General features: G+C 41.4%; 1 protein-coding gene across 1 annotated transcript in view; it reads left to right on the forward strand.

The window, feature by feature from the left end:
- Window positions 1-3017: 3017 nt before the first annotated feature.
- Mia2 (MIA SH3 domain ER export factor 2) overlaps window positions 3018-18931 on the forward strand; it is an 84718-nt gene continuing 68804 nt past the window's right edge. Inside the window, exons 1-4 of the mRNA XM_090345017.1 lie at window positions 3018-3132; window positions 5072-5205; window positions 7724-7810; window positions 13520-14774. Coding sequence (XP_090201143.1) covers window positions 3018-3132; window positions 5072-5205; window positions 7724-7810; window positions 13520-14774 — 1591 coding nt within the window. The remainder of the gene's footprint in view (window positions 3133-5071; window positions 5206-7723; window positions 7811-13519; window positions 14775-18931) is intronic.

The following is an 18931-nucleotide window of genomic DNA, read 5'->3' on the forward strand; positions in this document are numbered from 1 at the left end:
AGCTAGGATTACAGATATGAGCCACCGCGCCTGTCGAATGCACGGAATATTCTCTCTCCCCACTTCCCATCTTAAGTCAAATGTCTCTATCCAGAGATGTCTTCCTTGTCAGCCTTATCGCCATAATAACAAATTACCAGGAGAACTTACTTTGCTCAGTTGTTTCCCCATTCTTGCCTGTCTACCTTCATTAGCACATGCAAGGTCCAGGAGAAGAGCTGTGTGCTGTTCTCTGCTGTATCTCCAGTTACTGGAGGAGTGCCTGACACAGCTCAGGCACTCAGCGTGCCCCGTCCTCTTTCAGGGAGAGAGTGAACTTACGGGTTCAAAGCTGGTGCTCAGCAAACATTCCTTTCTTTTCTTACCTTTTGAGGAAAGTAATCAATTCAGTTCCCTGCTCAGTAAATATCATACACATACTACTTTGTTGCATACTATTATTCTAAAACAAATAATAAAAGAATAATGCCCAGGAGAGAGCTATTTTTTTGGGGGGGGCTCAGGACCTGAGCACTGTCCCTGGATTTTCTCAAGGCTAGGGCTATACCACTTGAGCCACAGCACCACTTCCGGCTTTTTTCTATGTATGTGGTACCGAGGAATCGAACCCTGGTCTTCCTGCATGCTAGGCAAGCACTCTACCACTAGGCCAAACTCCTGGCCAGCATGTGGTACTCTTGACTAATGTCCCTACTGAAGACTTCAAGTTCCTGTTCTGCAGCCTGTCTGTAGTTGATGCCAAGCAGAAGTCCCCCTGCCTTAACCCTGGTGAATTTGGTCAGTTTGGCTATTCTAAAGTATACTGTAATAAAATTTCTCCAGCTTATAAATCACTAGAATAATAGGCAGAGGACTGAGGAAAGTATGTTTTGGGCTGGGAGTGTGGCCTAGCATACATAAAGCCCTGGGTTTGATTCCTTGGCATCAAATACATAGAAAAAGCCAGAAATTAGTGCTGTAGCTTAAGTGGTAGAGCGCTAGCTTTGAGAAAGCTCAAGGACAGTGCCCAGGCCCTGAGTTCAAACTCTAGGACTATCAAAAAGGAAAAAAGAAAGAAGAAAAAAGTTCTCTTTTTAGGACATTGAGCTACTAAGAAAAAGGATAGTAATGTGTCTTTCTTGTTTATTTATTCATTCATTTATTTTTGCCAGTCCTGGGGTTGAACTCAGGGTCTGAGCACTTCCTTGGGCTTTCTCAAGGCTAGAATTCTACCACTTGAGCCACAGCACCACTTCTGGCTTTTTCTGTGTGTGTGGTTCCGAGGAATCAAACCTGGGTCTTCGTGCATGCTAGGAAAGCACTCTACCCCAAACTCCAGGTCTATTTATTTATTTATAGTGACATTAGCCTTCAAACCCAGGGGTTTGGCCCTGTTCAGAAAAGTGAGCTACATCATAAGCTGCTCAGAAGAGCACATACTCTTTCAGAGGATGCAAAATATTTTATATTGGTCAATGTCTTTAAAAAATAAATCAATGGGGGGCCAGGAGTTTGGCCTAGTGGTAGAGTGCTTGCCTAGCATGCACGAAGACCCAGGTTCAATTCCTCGGTACCACATATATAGAAAAAAGCCAGGAATGGTGCTGAGGCTCAAGTGGTAGAGCTCTAGCCTTGAGAAAGTCCAAGGACAGTGCTTAGGCCCTGAGCTCAAGCCCAGGACTGGCAAAAAAAAACCCTCAGGGGCAGTATCTAGTCTGTCAGTTCAAGTCCCATGAGAGCACAATATAATAAAATAAACATTTTCTTTATGACTTCAAAAGCAAAGGTCCTTCCTTCCCTTCCGTGTGTTCAGGCTCTAGTATTTGTCACTTTGCCACTAGAGGGAGCATGGTGCTCATGTCTACAGATGCAGCGTTCTCAGGAGAACCTGAAGAACTGGTATCTTCTACAAAAACTCCCATTAAACTGAGCGCTCATGGTTCACGCCTGTAATCACAGCCATCTAGGGGCTGAGATCTGAGGATCATGGTCCACCCCTAGCCTGGGCAGGAAAGTCCATGAGCCTCTTATCTCCAATTAGCCAGTAGAAAGCCAGAGGTGAAGCTGTGGCTCAAGTGGTAAGGCGCTAGCCTGGAGCTGAAGAGCTTAGGGACAGTGCCCAGGCACTAAGTTAAAGTCCCAGGGCACCCCTTTTCCATCCCCCCTCCAAATTCCCATTGGATTATAAGCATTCCTATTGGGCTTAGATCCTTTTAAAGTGACAGCAAAAACCAAATGATTTGATTTTCATAGTCATATTATTTTAATACCATACATGCTCTGGTTTTTATAAAAAGAAAGGCATGCAACACAGAAACTATCAAGAATGCCATGAGAAATCACACGCATGCACCCTCATCATGTGAGAACGGATTTTTTTCCACCTCTCCTTAGAATCTCAGCTTCCCTAGGTGCTGGAGCCATCAGAGCCTGGTGTGGTGTGGTAGAGGCTAGGCCAGGACCTGGCATGAGGGACAGTAAGCAATTTACCTCTGAGCTACACCCTCAGCTAAGAGTTTTTTAAAACATGAAAGGGGATTAGTTTTCTCAGATTATTTGAATCCTAATTTAGAGCCATCCTTTTGACATGAATTCTTATTGTTTCCATGTACACCCACATGTCTTCTCTGTTGAAGCTGGCATCTGCATGTAGCAAATATGTAGTTTGTACTTGTCCAGAAGAGATGAACTGTTTTTTTTTTCAGGGAGGCTTGTCCGGTGCCTTTAAATGAGTCAGTTTCACAGGGCCACCTTTATATAAGACTTTAGACCAACTAAAATTCCCTGTTAATTATTAACCCTTAGTGAATTACCTGGATCCTTGACACAGCAGCTTGAGATCAGAGTGTTTTCTTCCTCACACTAAGCCTACTCACGAATAGGGAAATGAGCTATAAAGGGAATTGGAGGAAAAGAAAAAACCGACAGACCTTTTTCTCTGGTGTTTGATGAAGAGCATCTGGTGTTTTGACTGGCATGTTCACAATTTAAACCACGGTGTAAACGTCATTGGGGATTCCTGGTTTCTTACATTTAGCATGGCGGAGCTCACTGTGCACAGAATCCTTCTTCTGGTTATTTCCCTGGCAAAATGTCTGGAAGGCACAAAACTTCTGTCACACTTTAAAAAATGTGGTGACCTGGAATGTGAAAGTAAGTCCATTTTTCTTCTTCTTCTTCTTTTAAATTAAGGCTCTCAAATCTCTTAAAAATGATATTTGCAGATAGGTGTGTTAAAAACAATGCTAAGAAATATTTGAATCCTAAAGTAGAGCTTGATACAAAAATAAAATCTTAGAGGCAAAGTATTTTGAGATAGTGTTTGATATAAATATAAAAGAAACAAAGATAAGGTTGATATAGAAATATATCAGGGGTTATGTTATTAGTTTATAACTCTAAACCACAAGAATCAATCTTCTCTCACCAGCTTTTAAAGAGAAATTGAGTTGAGTTGTTTAAAACGATGTGTCAAAAATTCATCAAAATAAGGAGTTTAAAAACAAAAAAATTATCAAAATAGAAATTTTAAAATGACAACAAAAAAGTTTCTTTTCCCCTAGATCTTTCTGAGTCTTCTGAGTTTAAAAAAAGTCTTTATTTCAAAATATCAGCCATTTCTGTGTTTTTAATTATGTAAAAATTCTAAAATAAGTGTAGGATATAATTTTGTGCCATGAAATACTAAATTTGATTTACCATGAAGAAAATGAAGTTTGAGAATTTTGCCCTTTGGCATTAGAATTATTATCTAAAATAGTCGCATCTCAATATATTAAAGTTATCGTAAACATGCTACATTCTAGTATGTAAATTATTTCTAATTTTGCAAAATTCAAATAAGAAGGCAAAATATGCTTGATATATAAGTTATGAATAACATGCTTATGAGTAAATAGTTTTCTTAATTTTTTGTGTACATATTTTAATATGTAGAGATGGTACTTTATAGTAGTAAGTCCTTTATGTCATATTTTCAGTAATCTTAGTGCCTGACAGAATAGGAAAAGAGAACATTCAAATGTCTAGTAATTTCATAATGCTGTTTTATTGTGGAACAATGGAAGTGCTTTACTTTTATACAGGTAGTGTCGTTTGAAAAGCTATAGTATTAGTATGTGACTGTGAGTTGGAGGGTCGGCTGGATCATTTGGCACATGATTCATCCATAGTTACAGAAGACCTACGAGGTGCTTGATCTGGGGGAACGGGTAGATTCTGTGCATCTTAAAGATCTGAGGGCAAGGAGTATAAAGAATTAAGTGAAAGGTAAGGTAAAACGTAAGCTAAGGCTCTCCAGGAATATCCAATCTGCATAGCAGTTGTAACCCAGATCATAATGAAGCAGAAAAGAGTAGTGCACAGTACATTAAGAACAGCAGGTCACGTGGACATCGGAGAAAGCTGGGATGACAAAAGCCTAAGGAAGAAGCAGGATATGAGGTTAGCATGAAGAGAGACAGAGGTCTATGCAGGCTGAGGAAAGCAGGGTAGAGTTTAGAAGAAGGGACTTTGCCCAGAAAATCATTAGTACAAATCAGGCTTCGGCTGCTAACCTAAGCTAAAAGGCTCATTGGTCGCTGGAGATGGAGTCTTTTCCACTGATTTAATCAAATGAATGTGTAACAGTACCAGAAAGTAATGTTTTCCCTTAGCTAGAGATTGAAAACTGAGAGTGACATATTCTGGGGACTAGAGATTCACAAGTTCAACAGGAATAGGAGAAGGTCCTTTTAAATAGTTTTTGAATGTCCTTCAGTATGTGTCGCTGGGCTTAATTCTGTGCCCAGTGTGAAGCTTATGTAGCTTTTTGAGAATGTAAAGAATTTCAAGAAACTGGCATTTCAAAATATGTAGGATGCTTTAGAGGAAGGAAAATGGGAGAAGAATCAGGGAGGATAATACATGCTTCCCATTCCAGAATTTAGGAGCCAGAGGCAGGAAAATCTCTAGCTTGGGGCCAGCCTGGGCTACTTTCTTCAAATAAAATAGAGACCCTGTCTCTTAAAGAAAATTAAATAAAGCAAAGTACAGGAGGAGCAATAAAATTTTAATTTGAAATATGTATGTTTTTCTTTACATATTTACCTAGCTTTAATCAGCCGAGTCTTAGCCATAAAAGATTATACAGGACCTGACTGCCGATACCTGAACTTCACTGAAGGAGAAGAAGTATCCGTTTATATTAAACTTTCAGGAGAGAGAGAAGATTTGTGGGCAGGAAGTGTAAGTATCTAGTCATAGGAATTGGAGTAAGAGAAAACTAACCACTTGCCCAAGGATATCTGCTTCTCGTCTGTAAGAGAACTCTGAGAGCTTCCATGCATTATACAAGAATGAAGGGCTCTTCATTCACACAGTCAAATGGTGATTGGTAATTTCCTGTGAAAAAAAGCTTTGAGAAAACAATCAGATTGAGACACAGGAATAAAGGAAATAGCTTAAACTTATTTTTTTTTTACATATCATGCATTGTGTGTGCGTGTGTGTGTGTGTGTGTGTGTGTGTGTGTGTGTGTGTGTTTGCACGCGGGCTCCAGTCCTGGGACTTGGGTTAAAGGCATGAGCCACCAGCATCCAGGGCATCTATGTTTGTTTGGGTTTTTTTTCTGATCCTGAAATTTGAATTCTGGGCCTGGGTGCTGTCCTTGAGCTTCTTTTGCTTGAAGCACAGTGCCACTTCCAGCTTTTTTGAGTAGTTTAGTGGAGATAAGAGCCTCATGGAATTCTCTGCCCAGGGTGGTTTCCAACTTTGATCCTCAGACCTCAGCCTCCCGAGTAGCTGGGATTCCAGGTATGAGCCACCAGTATTCAGCATATTTATGATTTTTTGAACTTAAGTTTCTGATTGATTTGGAGAGACTTTAGGGGTACTTAGGTAGATTATGGGATGGGAGCCAACTACATCTTGGGAAGTTTTAACTAATCAGATTTAAAAGCATTTTTTTTTTAAACTAAGAAAGGGCTGAGGTGATTTTGAAGAGATTATCAGAAAAGTTGTAGCCGAGGGAAGTGAAGTATGTAAATTGTGTATAGAAAACAAAGTAACAACTGGGAGACTTTTATTTGAGCCAGATTCCAAGTCTACTAAGATACCTGAAAGAGAGAATTCTCTCTTGTGATTGATGTTTTCTGTTGAAAAGGGCTTCTATCATGACTTGTGTCATTATGCTTCTTAATAATAATCTACACGAAGTGATTTACTCTCACACTGAACAGGCAGGACCAACAGCATCTCCACATTACAAACACACCAAAGCTTCTCCCTTCTGGGATTTTTGATTATTGTTTAGAGAAGCAAATTCTACCTGAAACTGGAAGGCTGACTTTTGCTGGGCCAGGACTGCCTTGCTTTGTAGCATCCAATAATCCTTACTCCTATGGGGACTCAAAAATACCTACATGTGGAATGCATTGGAGGAATCTAATGCATGAGAAATGACATAGTTGCAGTCATAAGAGGCAAAGAAAGCGCTCTTCCTTGTTTATTGAGTGTGAAACGAGTAGCATGGCTGAGCACTTGCAGCTCATGGCTGTAACCCTAGCTGCTTACGAGGACCAGATCTGAGGGCTGAAGGTCCAAGTCAGCCTGGGCTGTGAGACTCCATTCTCCTAATTGGACTTAACTATGACTAAAAAGCCAGAAGCGGAGCTATGTCTTAAGTGGTAGATTGCTAGCTTAAGGAACAGCATCTAGACCCTGAGTTCAAGCCCTAGGAGTGGTGCATTCTTTTATTTATTTTTATTTTTTGCCAGTCCTGGGGCTTGAACTCAGGGCCTGGACACTGTCCTTGAACTTTCTCAAGGCTAGGGCTCTACCTCTTGAGCCACAGCACCATTTCCAGATTTTCCCGTGTATGTGGTATCAAGGAATTGAACTCAAGGCTTCATGCGTGCTACCAACTAGACCACGCTCCTGGCCCGATTAGCACATTCTTGAACTGGGTTAATAGAATCTCAGTTACCAACTTAACTCAGGGAAGCGGAATAGAACTAAACCTTACCTTGAGGATGTGTGGACCTTTACCATCTTGATGAATTGATCTGTGAGTCTTTGGTGTTGAAAGCTCTTATCTGAGTGTGCCATGTTGAAAATGTCAAATAGATTACAGCTTTATCTAGGCTATTATTCCAGTTCTTAGTTTTGATATCTCAGGTCTAGTAGTATAAATTTTTAGAACACCTGGGGAAAGAATGTCATTAAGGAAGAGGGGTGTGTGTGTGTGAGTGTGTGTGTGTGTGTGTGTGTGTGTGTGTGTGACATTTTACATTCTGAAGTTCAAGTTTAAAATAATGTCATTTTGTAGTTTAGCTCATTGTGCCCTTACATTAATATTGTATCTTCAATAATAAAAAGAGGTGTTTCTGCTTTCTTTTTCTTTTTTGATCTAGAACTCAAGGCCTGGGCACTGTCCCTGAGTCTCTTTGTGCTCAGGGCTCTACCACTTGAACTACGGTGCCACTTCTGGCCTTTTCTGAGTAGTTTCATTGGAGATAAGAGTCTTAGGGATTTTTCTGCCCAGTCTGGCTTCAAACCAGGATCCTCAGAGCTCAGCCTCCTAAGTAGCTAGGATTACAGGCGTGAGCCGTAATTACAGGCACAGGCCTCACTTTCTTCTGGATGGCAGTTGATGGATGTTTTGTGACTTGATGTAGGTGGAAGTTATTATCATGGGGCTAAACGGAGCTAAGTAGTCACGGTTTCAGCACTCTTCTTTGATAATCTTATTTCTTTGTTTTGATAGAAAGGAAAAGACTTTGGATTTTTCCCCAAAGACGCAGTCCAGGTGGAAGAGGTGTTCATACCTGAAGAAGTTGAAGTGTCAGCTAAAGTGAGTCGTCTTTCTCAGCTGTGCCTTAACTTGAACGTTCTTGACTAAATGTCCACTGATTTTTGTGTCATGTGTACCAATGTATAAAATAGCTGGCTTGAGGACTTTCTTTTCTTTCTTTCTCTTTTTATTTTTTAATTTTATTTTTGGTGGGTCATGGGGCTTGAACTTGGCCTAGGCGCTGTCCCTGAGCTCCTCAGCTGGAGGCTACCACTCTACCCTTGAGCCAAGCCCCATTTCCTGTTTTTTAGGGGTTAACTGGAGCTCAGAGTCTTAGATCCTTTTGTGTCCAGGCAGGCTTTGAACTTTGATCCTCAGATCTCAGCTTCCTGAGCAGCTAGGATTACAGGTGTGAGCCACTGTGCCCGGGTCTTTTTTTATTTTTGCCAGTCTGGGGCTTGAACTCAGGGCCTAGGCACTTGGACACGTTTTGCTCAAGGCTTGTGCTCTGTCACATGAGCCACAGTGCAACTTTTGGCTTTTTCTGTGTATGTGGTACTGAGGAATCAAACTCAGGGCTTCATGCATGCTAGGTGAGCACTCTACCACGAGGCTAAGCTCCCAGCCCTCATTTTTTCTTTTAATTTTTTGCCAGTCCTGGGCTTGGGCTCAGGGCCTGAGCACTGTCCTTAGACTTTCTCAAGGCTTAGCACTCTACCACTTGAGCCTCAGCACCACTTCCAGCTTTTTTCTATGTATGTGGTACCGAGGAATCGAACCTGGGTCTTCGTGCATGCTAGGCAAGCACTCTACCACTAGGCCAAACTCCCGGCCCCATTTTTAAAAATGGAACTTAAAACATTTAAGTGTTATGAAATTTAAATACAAAGGGGTTACAGTTATATAAGTCAGGTGAATATCCTCTTTTTTGGATAATGGAGGACTAACCCTTGGAATAATCTATGTGATTAAAATTAGGTAAAATGGGATTGATTACAATGAAAGATTTTACTTTTGAACAATTAACAGATACACAATTGCATGTACACTAGGATCGACTGAGTTCCAAGTCTGACTCAGCCATCTAACTATACAAGTGGCACTATGAGCCTTACTTTTGTCATCTGTAAAATGGAAATGATGACTGTAGTATAGTGTCACTTCAAATTTATTGAGGAAAAAATGAGTGCATGCAAAGTACATGGAGTTCTATTTAATAAGCACTAGGTGAATGTCAGATATAATTACTAACATTATTTTCCTACTAGGATTGAAGTTTATTCTATCATATTCCCTGGATCTCAAGTATATAACTTGAGATCTTTATGGGCTTGAATTCAGGGCATTGTTCTTTTACTTGGCTCTTACTGCTCAAGGTTGGTGCTCTACCACTTGAGCCATACCTCCATTTCTGGCTTTTTTTCTGTCTAATTGAAAATAAAAGTCTCATAGATTAGTCTGCCTCAATTGACTTTGAACTATGGTTCTCAGATCTCAGCATCCTGAGAAACTAGGACCAGTGTCTGTCTGATGTATCTATCTATCTATCTATCTATCTATCTATCTATCTATCTATCTATCTATCTATCTATCTATCTGTCCAGGAGAACTCAGGGCCTGGGCACTGTGAGCTTTCTCAAGGCTACTGAACCACTACTTGCGCAACAATGCCACTTCTAGCTTTACCTGTGTATGTGGTATCGAGGAATTGAATCCCCGGCTTTGTGCTTGCTAGGCAAGCACTCTATCACTAGACCATGCTCCCGGCCCCTTACCTGGAGTGTTTATAATCTAAATAATGTTAAACTTGATAAAAAGCAAAGGAATGTTTTCAAAAAGTGACTTTTAGACTAGGAGACTCATCTCCAATTGACCATTAAGAAGGGGGAAGTGCCACTGTGGCTCAAGAGGTGGGGTGGTCGCCTTGAGCTGAAGAGCTCAGGGATGGCCTCCAGGTTCAGAGTTCAAGCCTCATGGTTTTTTTTTTTTTTTTTTTTTTTTTTTTTGTGGTCATTCCTGTGGTTGAACTCAGGGCCTGAGCACTGTTCTTGGGCTTTCTCAAGGCTAGAACCCTACCACCTGAACCACAGCATCACTTCTGGCTTTTTCTTTGTATGTGATACTGAGGAATCGAACCTGGGTTTTTGTGCATGCTAGGCATGCACTCTACCACTGGGCCAAACTCCTGGCCCTGAAAAGTGACTTTTTTATGAGCTGGAGGAATAGCTCTCCTAGAAAGTCCCGAGTTAAACCTCTAGTCCCATAAAAAAAAAGGTAACTTTTTTTATGAAAGAATTTATTAACATTGATTTTTACATCATATTTCAAATAAAAAGGTAACTTTTTGATATATAAACTTGATTAGAGCCAAACTCATAAATACAAATAGATGTTTTCTCTCATATGCAGAAGCTAGATTTAAAATGCCCGGGGATCTGATATTGTTTACCGGACTGTCGGCACTCACACACAGTGAGACCGAAGCAGGACTCGTGGGAGAGGAGCACAAAAGCATAACACTTATGTGCATGCGGTCATACAAATAATTTATCAAAGTCAACTGCAGGAAAGGGAAACAGGAGTTTACTTTTCTTTGTTTATGTTTTCTTTTTGTCTTGTTCATTTATCTGTCTTTGGAAGCATAAGGGAGGGGGCACAGAAAGGGAGGGACAAAGGCTGAACAAGGCAACTGTGGTACTCACTAGACCCTATGTTGAAAATGAACTATAGAACTTTTGGGTGGGATGGGAGAAAAAAATTGTGAGCGAGCAAGTGAAGGAGTGACATTGTCCAGAAAAGAAATGTCCTTGTTGCCTGACTTAGCTAACTCTAACCCATCTGTACATCAATTATGTAACAATAAAAATGTATTGCCGGGAGTTTGGCCTAGTGGTAGAGTGCTTGCCTCGCATGCGTGAAGACCTAGGTTCGATTCCTCAGTACCACATATATAGAAAAAAGCCGGAAGTGGTGCTGAGGCTCAAGTGGTAGAGCAATAAGGTTAGAGTCAAGGTTTCTAACCTTGAGAAATCCCAAGGACAGTGCTCAGGCCCTGAGTTCAAACCTAGGACTGGCAAAAAAAAGTACTAAAAAACCTTGATTAGCCTATTAAATTCCAAATCCATGTTAAGCCAGTTGACCACAAATAAGGTCAGCATGAAGTGAGCTTATTTATTGGAAGTCAATTATCTATTGCCTAGCTCTTTCCAACATAAACTTTGGGATTAACTGTCAGCTGTGTCTTTCTGTATAATAACGAGTCCTCTCAGTTCTGTCTCTATAATGTACCTGTAATACACTGTCTTGTTTCAAGGTAGCCTGAGTCCCATTGATTAGAATACTACATTATCTCTTTAACTGTTCTTCTTGTCTAAAATATGCCATGTTTCAAGCCATCCTCTGAATAGCAATGGATCTTGGAAAAACCAAAACCAAAAAAAATCAGGCCATTAAATCCCTTCTTGGCTTTCCCCTGGACCTGGTGCAATGCCAAGCATCCTTCTCCTGACCTCACAGGTCTCTATTATTGTCCCTTACTCATGCTTCTCCTTTGGCTCCCTGCCCCTGCCTCAGACCAATCTCCTCTTTCTTGTCATGTCACCAGACAAACTGGCATTTGCACTCACTTTTTCTTCTGATTAGAATGCTTTCTCTGCATTCTGCACTTGACTAGGTTTTATTCCCACCTATCCTGATCCCGGTTGTGGGACTTGAACTCAGGGCCTGGGTGCTGTCCCTGAGCATTTTTGCACAGGGCTAGTGCTTTACCGCTTTGAGCCACAGCACCACTTATGGTTTTTGAGTGGTTAATTGGAGATAAGAATCTCATGGGGACTATTCTGTCTAGGCTGGCTTTCAGATATCAGCCTCGTTTTCCCCCCTCACTTTTCTTCTTTTCTTTTGTTTGGGGACACTTTGTGTAGGCTACACTGACCCCTAAGTCATTGGTCTCCATCTCCTAAATGCTGGAATTATAGGTGTACACTACTACTCTTGGCTTAACTAGTTTTTTTCTTATGCTTTAGGCCACAGCATCAACATTATTCTTTCCCAGGAAACTTTAGGTATTACAGATATATTTATTCGCTTTGATTGTAATGATGCTTCATATCAGTATTAAGATGCACTAAATTTGTCCCAAACTCACTAAATAAGATACAATAAATACATGCAGCTTTTACTATGCTAATTATTCCTTTACAGAGCAGAGAAAAAAGTATGCTGAGTTTGCAAGCTAAATATAAAGACATTAGGATGGATTATCTCTATCTCTGTCTCTGTATCCTCTATATCTATATATGACTCAAATTCTCAGATGGTGGAACAGTTGAGTTGCCTAGTAAGCATGAAGACCCATGTTCAAGACTCCATACTGCTAAAAAAAAAAAGTTAAAAACTAGTCATAGTAGGGTGCTAAGCCTTGAGCTGAAGAGCTCAGGGACAGCGCCCAGGCCGAGTTCAAGCCCCATCACACACACGCCATTGAAGCCAGGCACAGTGGCTCACAGCTGTGATCCTAGCTACTCGGGAGGCTGAGATCTGATGATTGAAGTTCAAAGCTAGCCCGGGCACAAAAGAACCTGAGACTCTTATCTCCAATTAACCTCTAGAAAACTGGAAATGGGGCTTGGCTCAAGGGTTGGATGGTAGACTTGAGCTGAAGAGCTCAGGGACAACACCCAGGCCGAGTTCAAGCCCCATGACTCACAAAAACAAAAAAGAAGAAGAAGAAAGTCTTTCTATGATGATTCCAAAGGAATTACTGATGATTATGAGCCAGCTCACAGAACAACAGTGTATCCGTTCTCTCTGCCCTGAGGCCTGGTTATTTCTTCTTCAGTCCCACTTCTTAACATGGTTACATGGGAGGGTGAACTCCCAATTCAGCCTTTGGAGGACCACATTCAGATCATAACCCCTCCCCCAAATCACTACAGAGAGGCATGTGTCCACTCCACTCAGAATACCTGCAGGAGGAGCAGGTTACATAAGCACGTACGCTTTGCCATCAGAGTTTATGGACAAGATCAAAACATTGAGACTTTCTGATTCTGAACCATTTAATCATAAACAAGTCATATGCAAACAGGATGGTTAGCATTGCATTCCTACATTGACTCCTACCAGTCAGTGCGAATACATGTATTTACGTTGAGAAGATCAGGTTTTAGATTTTGTTCTGTGGCTGAGTTGGTTGTGTCATCTTAGGAAAATCACTATCATGGGATGGAGTGGGGGGAGGAAAAGTGGAAGAAAAACATGGGAAGGGGGGCCGGGAGTTTGGCCTAGTGGTTAAAGTGCTTGCCTAGCATGCACGAAGACCCGGGTTCAATTCCTCGGTACCACATATATAGAAAAAAGCCAGAAGTGGTGCTGAGGCTCAAGTGGTAGAGCTCTAGTCTTGAGAAAGCCCAAGGACAGTGCTCAGGCCCTGAGCTCAAGCCCAGAACTGGAAAAAAAAAAAAAAAGAAAAACATGGGAAGGAGTATCAGTGTTCAAGAAGTAATGTACCCACTACCTGACGAATGTAACTGTAACCCCTCTATACATCACCCTGATAATAAAATACAATTAAACAAAGAGGAAGTGGCACTGTGACTCGAGTGGTAGAGCAATAGCCTTGAGCTGAAGAGCTCAGGGACAGTGTCCAGGACCAAAGTTCAAGCCCGACAACTGACTAAAAAAAAAATCGTTGTAATCTTCTTTGGGTGGTTTGGGGAGCAACTGTGGTTGAGTAAATTTATGTCAATTACATTTTAAAAATTTTAGGAATCTGACTTCCTTTGTCTTCATGGAGAGAGCTATATATTTGGAAGTGAAGATAGTGAGTTCAGTAGAGGCAGTGGTGAGAATATGTACTCATATGAAGACGATGAAGACCAAAAATATAGTAGATTCGCAAATGACTTCCTGACACAATCTGGATTTTATGAAGCTTCTGAAAATACTGTACTTCCAGACCAGTTATTAACATCAGAGGCTCCTGAAATCATCACAAGTACCAATGAGCCAAAAGACTGGGAAGATGTAGAAGCCGAAAGTGTGGGACAGGACCAGATTCTGGAAGTGGATGGTGTCTTGCCATCCTTGACCAGGCCCAGAGGACAAGGATGGTTTGGGCTGGGAGAAGAGCAAACTGAAGATGAGACCTTCAAGTCGGTTATTGAATCTGTACAAGAATACTCATTTCAAAGTAGAAAAGTAACAGTGGAAGATGAACAAGACCTGGAGGAATTACACATGGATGAGTCCCAAGTGGAGCATAAGTCAGAACCTGCATCAGAAGTTGATCTAGAGCCACTGAAACCTGTTTCAATGATGGAGGAAGATTCTGAGCAAGCTTCAGAGGTAGAGCACACACTCAGATCTACAGCTACTAGCTGGTTTGGTGGTGGATTTACAAGTTATTTAGGTTTTGGAGAGGAGAATACAGATCTTGAGTTATTGTCCAAAGAAAGCCATTCACCATTACAAGATATTTCTGATGCCAAATCATCGGACGAAGGTGCCACAGTTGCAGGTACAGAAATAACAACAGGAAAAGAGGACTCAGTCATTAACGATAGCTCCATTCTCAAGCCAAGTTGGTTTGATTTTGGTTTTGGCATGCTAGACTTTGCTTATGCTGATGAAAAGAAAATGATAACAGAGGAGGAAAAAAACAGTGATAGTGAACTAGATAAACACAAACATCTTCCAGCCAGTGAATCTGAGCCTGAGAAGGAACAGGAAACAAACATAATAAAAATGATGAAAGCAGAAGATCAAGTCGACGAGGAAAGAGTCTTAGGGGAAACAGATGATTCTGATACCACACTATCTCTGAAAAACATCTTCTACACTTTTGATAACCCATGGAGCTTTCAGAACAAACCAGAGGAAACAGAATTGCCATTTTCTAATGAGCCACTGGACCAGAATAATATAGGTGGAAATGATGGGCTGGAAGACTCTTCCATTGAAAGTCATCCCACCGATAACACGGAAGATCTTTTGATGCTGAGCAGCAGTCACAGTCAGTCAGGTAGGTATGAAAAGATTCAGAATCTCTCCTCCCCTCCCCGCCCCTTTCCTTTTCTCCCCTCTCTTCTCCTCTCCCCTTGCCTCCTCGACTCTTCTCCCCTCCCCTCTCCCCTCCCCTCCCCTCCCCTCTACTTTCTTCCCTTCCCCTCCTTCCCCCACTCCCCTCCACTTTCTCTTTCTTTGCCAGTCCTGGGACTTGAGCTCAGGATCTAGGCACTGTCCTTGGGTTTTCTCAAGGCTAACACGCTACCACTTCAGCCACAGCACTGCTTCTGGCTTTTTCTGTGTATAGGTACTAAGGAATCAAACCCAGTGCTTGTACATGCTAGACAAGCACTCTTCCACTAGGCCATACTCCTGGCCCTTAGAATTTATTTCTTGACATAATTAAAATTTTTTAATTATAAAAGTTATATACAGAGGAGTTATAGTTATATGCCAGGTAAAGAGTACATTTCCTTTTGGACCAGGTCATCCCTTCCTTCGTTCTCTCCCAGTTTTTCCTTCCCATCTCATCCACACATTGTATAGTTCATTTTCAACAGAATTAAATGTTAACATTTAAATTAAATTAATTTCTGTGTGTGTGTGTGTGTGTGAACTTGTTTTGTTGTGTATGTGTGTGATTATGTGACAGTCTTGCCAAGTAGTCCAAGCTGGCCTCAAACTTGAGATAGGATTCTTGTTTCATTATTCCAGTGCTGGATTGTAGGTATGCGTTGCCATACCTGGCCTCTCTAATTTTTAATTTTAGGTCTGCATTTATGTTTTGCATGGAATACTATAATAACAAGGTTTTCAAGTATACATGGTAATAAGGGATTGCAAGATTAAGGTAGAAAATTTTTGGCTTTCTTTAAGTCTCTTAATTCTGAGATTTCACCAGAGGGCAGTGGAAGAAAGTGAGCATCAAAGGACATTTCTACTTCTAAATGTCCAGGAAATTTGGCAACTTTTGATTCAAAACACGTGGATCAGCCATGCACAGGGGTGCACACCTGGGAAGCTAAGGTAGGAGGATCCATGAGTTCTAGAATAGTTTGGATTAGAAAGCAAGACTCTTAACTAAAATCCAAACAATTGGGCATTTGGAGGCTCCCCCCCAAATCCTAGCTAGCCACTCGGGAGGCTGAGCAGGGCTAGCCCAAGCAGGAAAGTCAGGGAGACAGACTCTTATCTCCAATTAGCCATCACAAAGTCACAAGTGGAGCTGTGGCTCAAGTAGTAGAGGGTCAAGCAAACAAGCTTAGGATAGTGCTCATGTCCTGAGTTGAAGCCCCAGGACCAGAACCAAAAATAAATAAGTAGAAACAAAAACAAAACAAAAGCAGCAACTACCACTCCTACTCCCACCCAAACAAAAAGAGAACACCACGAGGATTGTAAATTGTGAAGAACTTTTACTTGGTTTCTGCACACTCCATATTGATATGTCTATGATGGATAGATGAGAAACAGCAAATATTGACCAGTAACGCAGGAACAATTGAGCCTTAGAGTGACAGCAAATATTTCAGAAGGAGAGCATTGCAAGCCAAGAACATTGCACACAGACGGAAACTCCTTTCAATTGGAATTGGTTGTCAGAACTGCATGTCACACCTTACCATTCCCCCAAATGTGAACGTGAACACTGCCCTTGGCCAACATTCCCTCCCCAAGCATGTGGACATTTAAGATTCCAACCTGTCTGCAAAGGAGAAAAGTGGATGACTATAAACAATAGAGACCTAGTTATTAAAGGCTACTGGAAAAGGAAATCCTCATGTTCTAAAGTTATGACATTCTAGGGAATGTTTGGTTTTTAGAATCAGTTGTTTGAAAAACATATCCCGTTTGATTACTCAATTCAGTCACGTAGTCTATTCAAAGCCAAGGTGACTCTAGGATCTGAAGATGGCAATTGGAAGCCTGTCAAGTCAGCCCTCGCAAACAAACCTGAGGGACTCTTATCTCCAGATAACCAGTGAAAAGCTGGAAGTAGAGTGCCAGGTGTAAGTAACATATTTCAGACTTACTTTCTGTCTTTATTTTATACAACTCAATCTAATTAATTAGTATCTAACATGATATACTCTAAAATGTATGACATCTGTAAATGGTAACTAATCAGAATTCTTTCAAATCAGCTCTTTCTCCATTTTTGGGGGGTGGGTTTGGTCATGGTATATGAGTTCAGGGCCTGGACACTGTCCCTGAGCTTTTTCACTCAAGCTAGCACTTTCAGCCACAGCTCCATTTTTGGCTTTTTGGTAAGTTAATTGGAGATAAAAGTCTCGAGGACTTTCCTGTCTGCATTGGCTTTTTTTTTTTTTGGCCAGTCCTGGGCTTGAGCTCAGGGCATGAGTACTGTCCTTGGGCTTTCTCAAAGCTGGAGCTCTATTCCTTGAGCCTCAGCACCACTTCCGGCTTTTTTCTGTGTATGTGGTACTGAGGACTTGAACCCGGGTCTTCGGGCATACTAGGCAAGCACTTTAACCACTAGGCCAAACTCCCGGCCCCTGCATTGGCCTTTTGAACCCTAATTCTCAGATCTCAGTTTCCTGAGTATCTAGAGTTATAGGCATAAACTACTGGTGCCTGGTGGGTTCTTTCTCTCTTCTTCCCTTTCCTCCTTCTCTCCCTCCCTCCCTCCCTTTCTTCCTTCTCTCTTTCCTTCTCTCCTTCCTTCCTTTCTTCCTTCTTTCCTTCCTTCCTTCCTTCCTTTCTCTCTTTCTTCCTTCCTTCCCTCCCTCCCTCTCTTCCTCCCTTCCTTCTCCCCCCTCCTTCTTCCCTCCTTTTGCCCCTTCCTTCCTCTCTTTCTTTCTTCCTTCCTTCCTTCCTTCCTTCCTTCCTTCCTTCCTTCCTTCCTTCCTTCCTTCCTTCCTTTCTTTCTTCTGATAATGGATCTCAAAATGGGTATTTGATACTTGCTTCCACTAATTGGCTGGCCATTATGACATGAAGCATGCCCCCTAGCCCCATTGTCTCTTTTCATATACTCTTTCAATGGTGTGGTTTGATATAGTAGAAAAGGATATAATAAATAGACATGGGATGCATGAGGAATCCAAGGCTAGAATGTGAAATTAAGGAATCTCTAAGAGACTAGAAAAAGTGAAATGCATGACATTTGATTGGCACCTTTTCTTTCTTTCTTTCTTTCTTTTGATTGGCACCTTTTCATTGCCAAAGTTGTTTCAAACATCCTAAGGAGATGGGTGGTACCTTCCTGTATAAATGGCATTTCATAGTGACTCTTCTTTAGGAGTGATTTTTCTATCCTTGGAGCAATTCCATTAGATTTTTTAAAAATTGTTGGGGTAATGTATGGAGGGGTTACATTTACATTCGTCAGGTAGTGGGTGCATTACTTTTCTAACACTGATACCCTAGATCTTTTGGGGGGCTGGTCATGGAGCTTGAACTCAAAGCCTGTGTACTGTCCCTGAGCTTCTTTTGCTCAAAGCTAGCACTCTAGCCCTTGTACCACAGTACCAATTGCAGCTTTTTCTGTTTATGTGGTACTGAGGAGTCAAACCCAGGGCTTCATGAATGCTGGGCAAGCACTCTACCACTAAGTCACATTCCCAAGCCTCCATTAGATTTTGGAGTGATAATTTTAAAAAATATTTTATAGTGTAATAGGCAGATATGCATGATCCAGAGGATTAATTTTTGAAACTTGGAAATTAATTGCTATAAGTTCTGAAATTGTTTTTCTTTGTGAAGTTCAAACTTCCTTGCCTGAGCTGTCTAGGAATGGTAATCCTCAGACTTTAGCCTCCTATGTAGGATTACAGGCATGAACCACTGGCACCTAGTTTTTGTTTGTTTGTTTTTTTGCCAGTCCTGGGCTTGAGCTCAGGCCTGAGCACTGTCCTTGGACTTTCTCAAGGCTAGAGCTCTACCACTTGAGCCTCAGCACCACTTCCAGTTTTTTCTGTGTATGTGGTACTGAGGAATCGAACCTGGGTCTTTGCCCATGCTAGGCAAGCACTCTACCACTAGGCCAAACTCCTGACCCCAAGGCACCTAGTTTTTGAGACAGGGTAGTGTAGGCTGTTTTTTTTTTTTTGTTGTTGTTGTTTTGTTTTTTTTTTTTGTATGTGTGTGTGGGACATGAGCTTGAACTCAGCTTGGGTTGGGTTTTGTCCCTGGGCTCTTCAGCTCAAGGCT

This window comes from Megascapheus bottae, chromosome 14 (genome assembly GCF_031878675.1).
Source record: "Megascapheus bottae isolate mThoBot1 chromosome 14, mThoBot2.hap1, whole genome shotgun sequence".
NCBI classification, from domain to species: domain Eukaryota; kingdom Metazoa; phylum Chordata; class Mammalia; order Rodentia; family Geomyidae; genus Megascapheus; species Megascapheus bottae.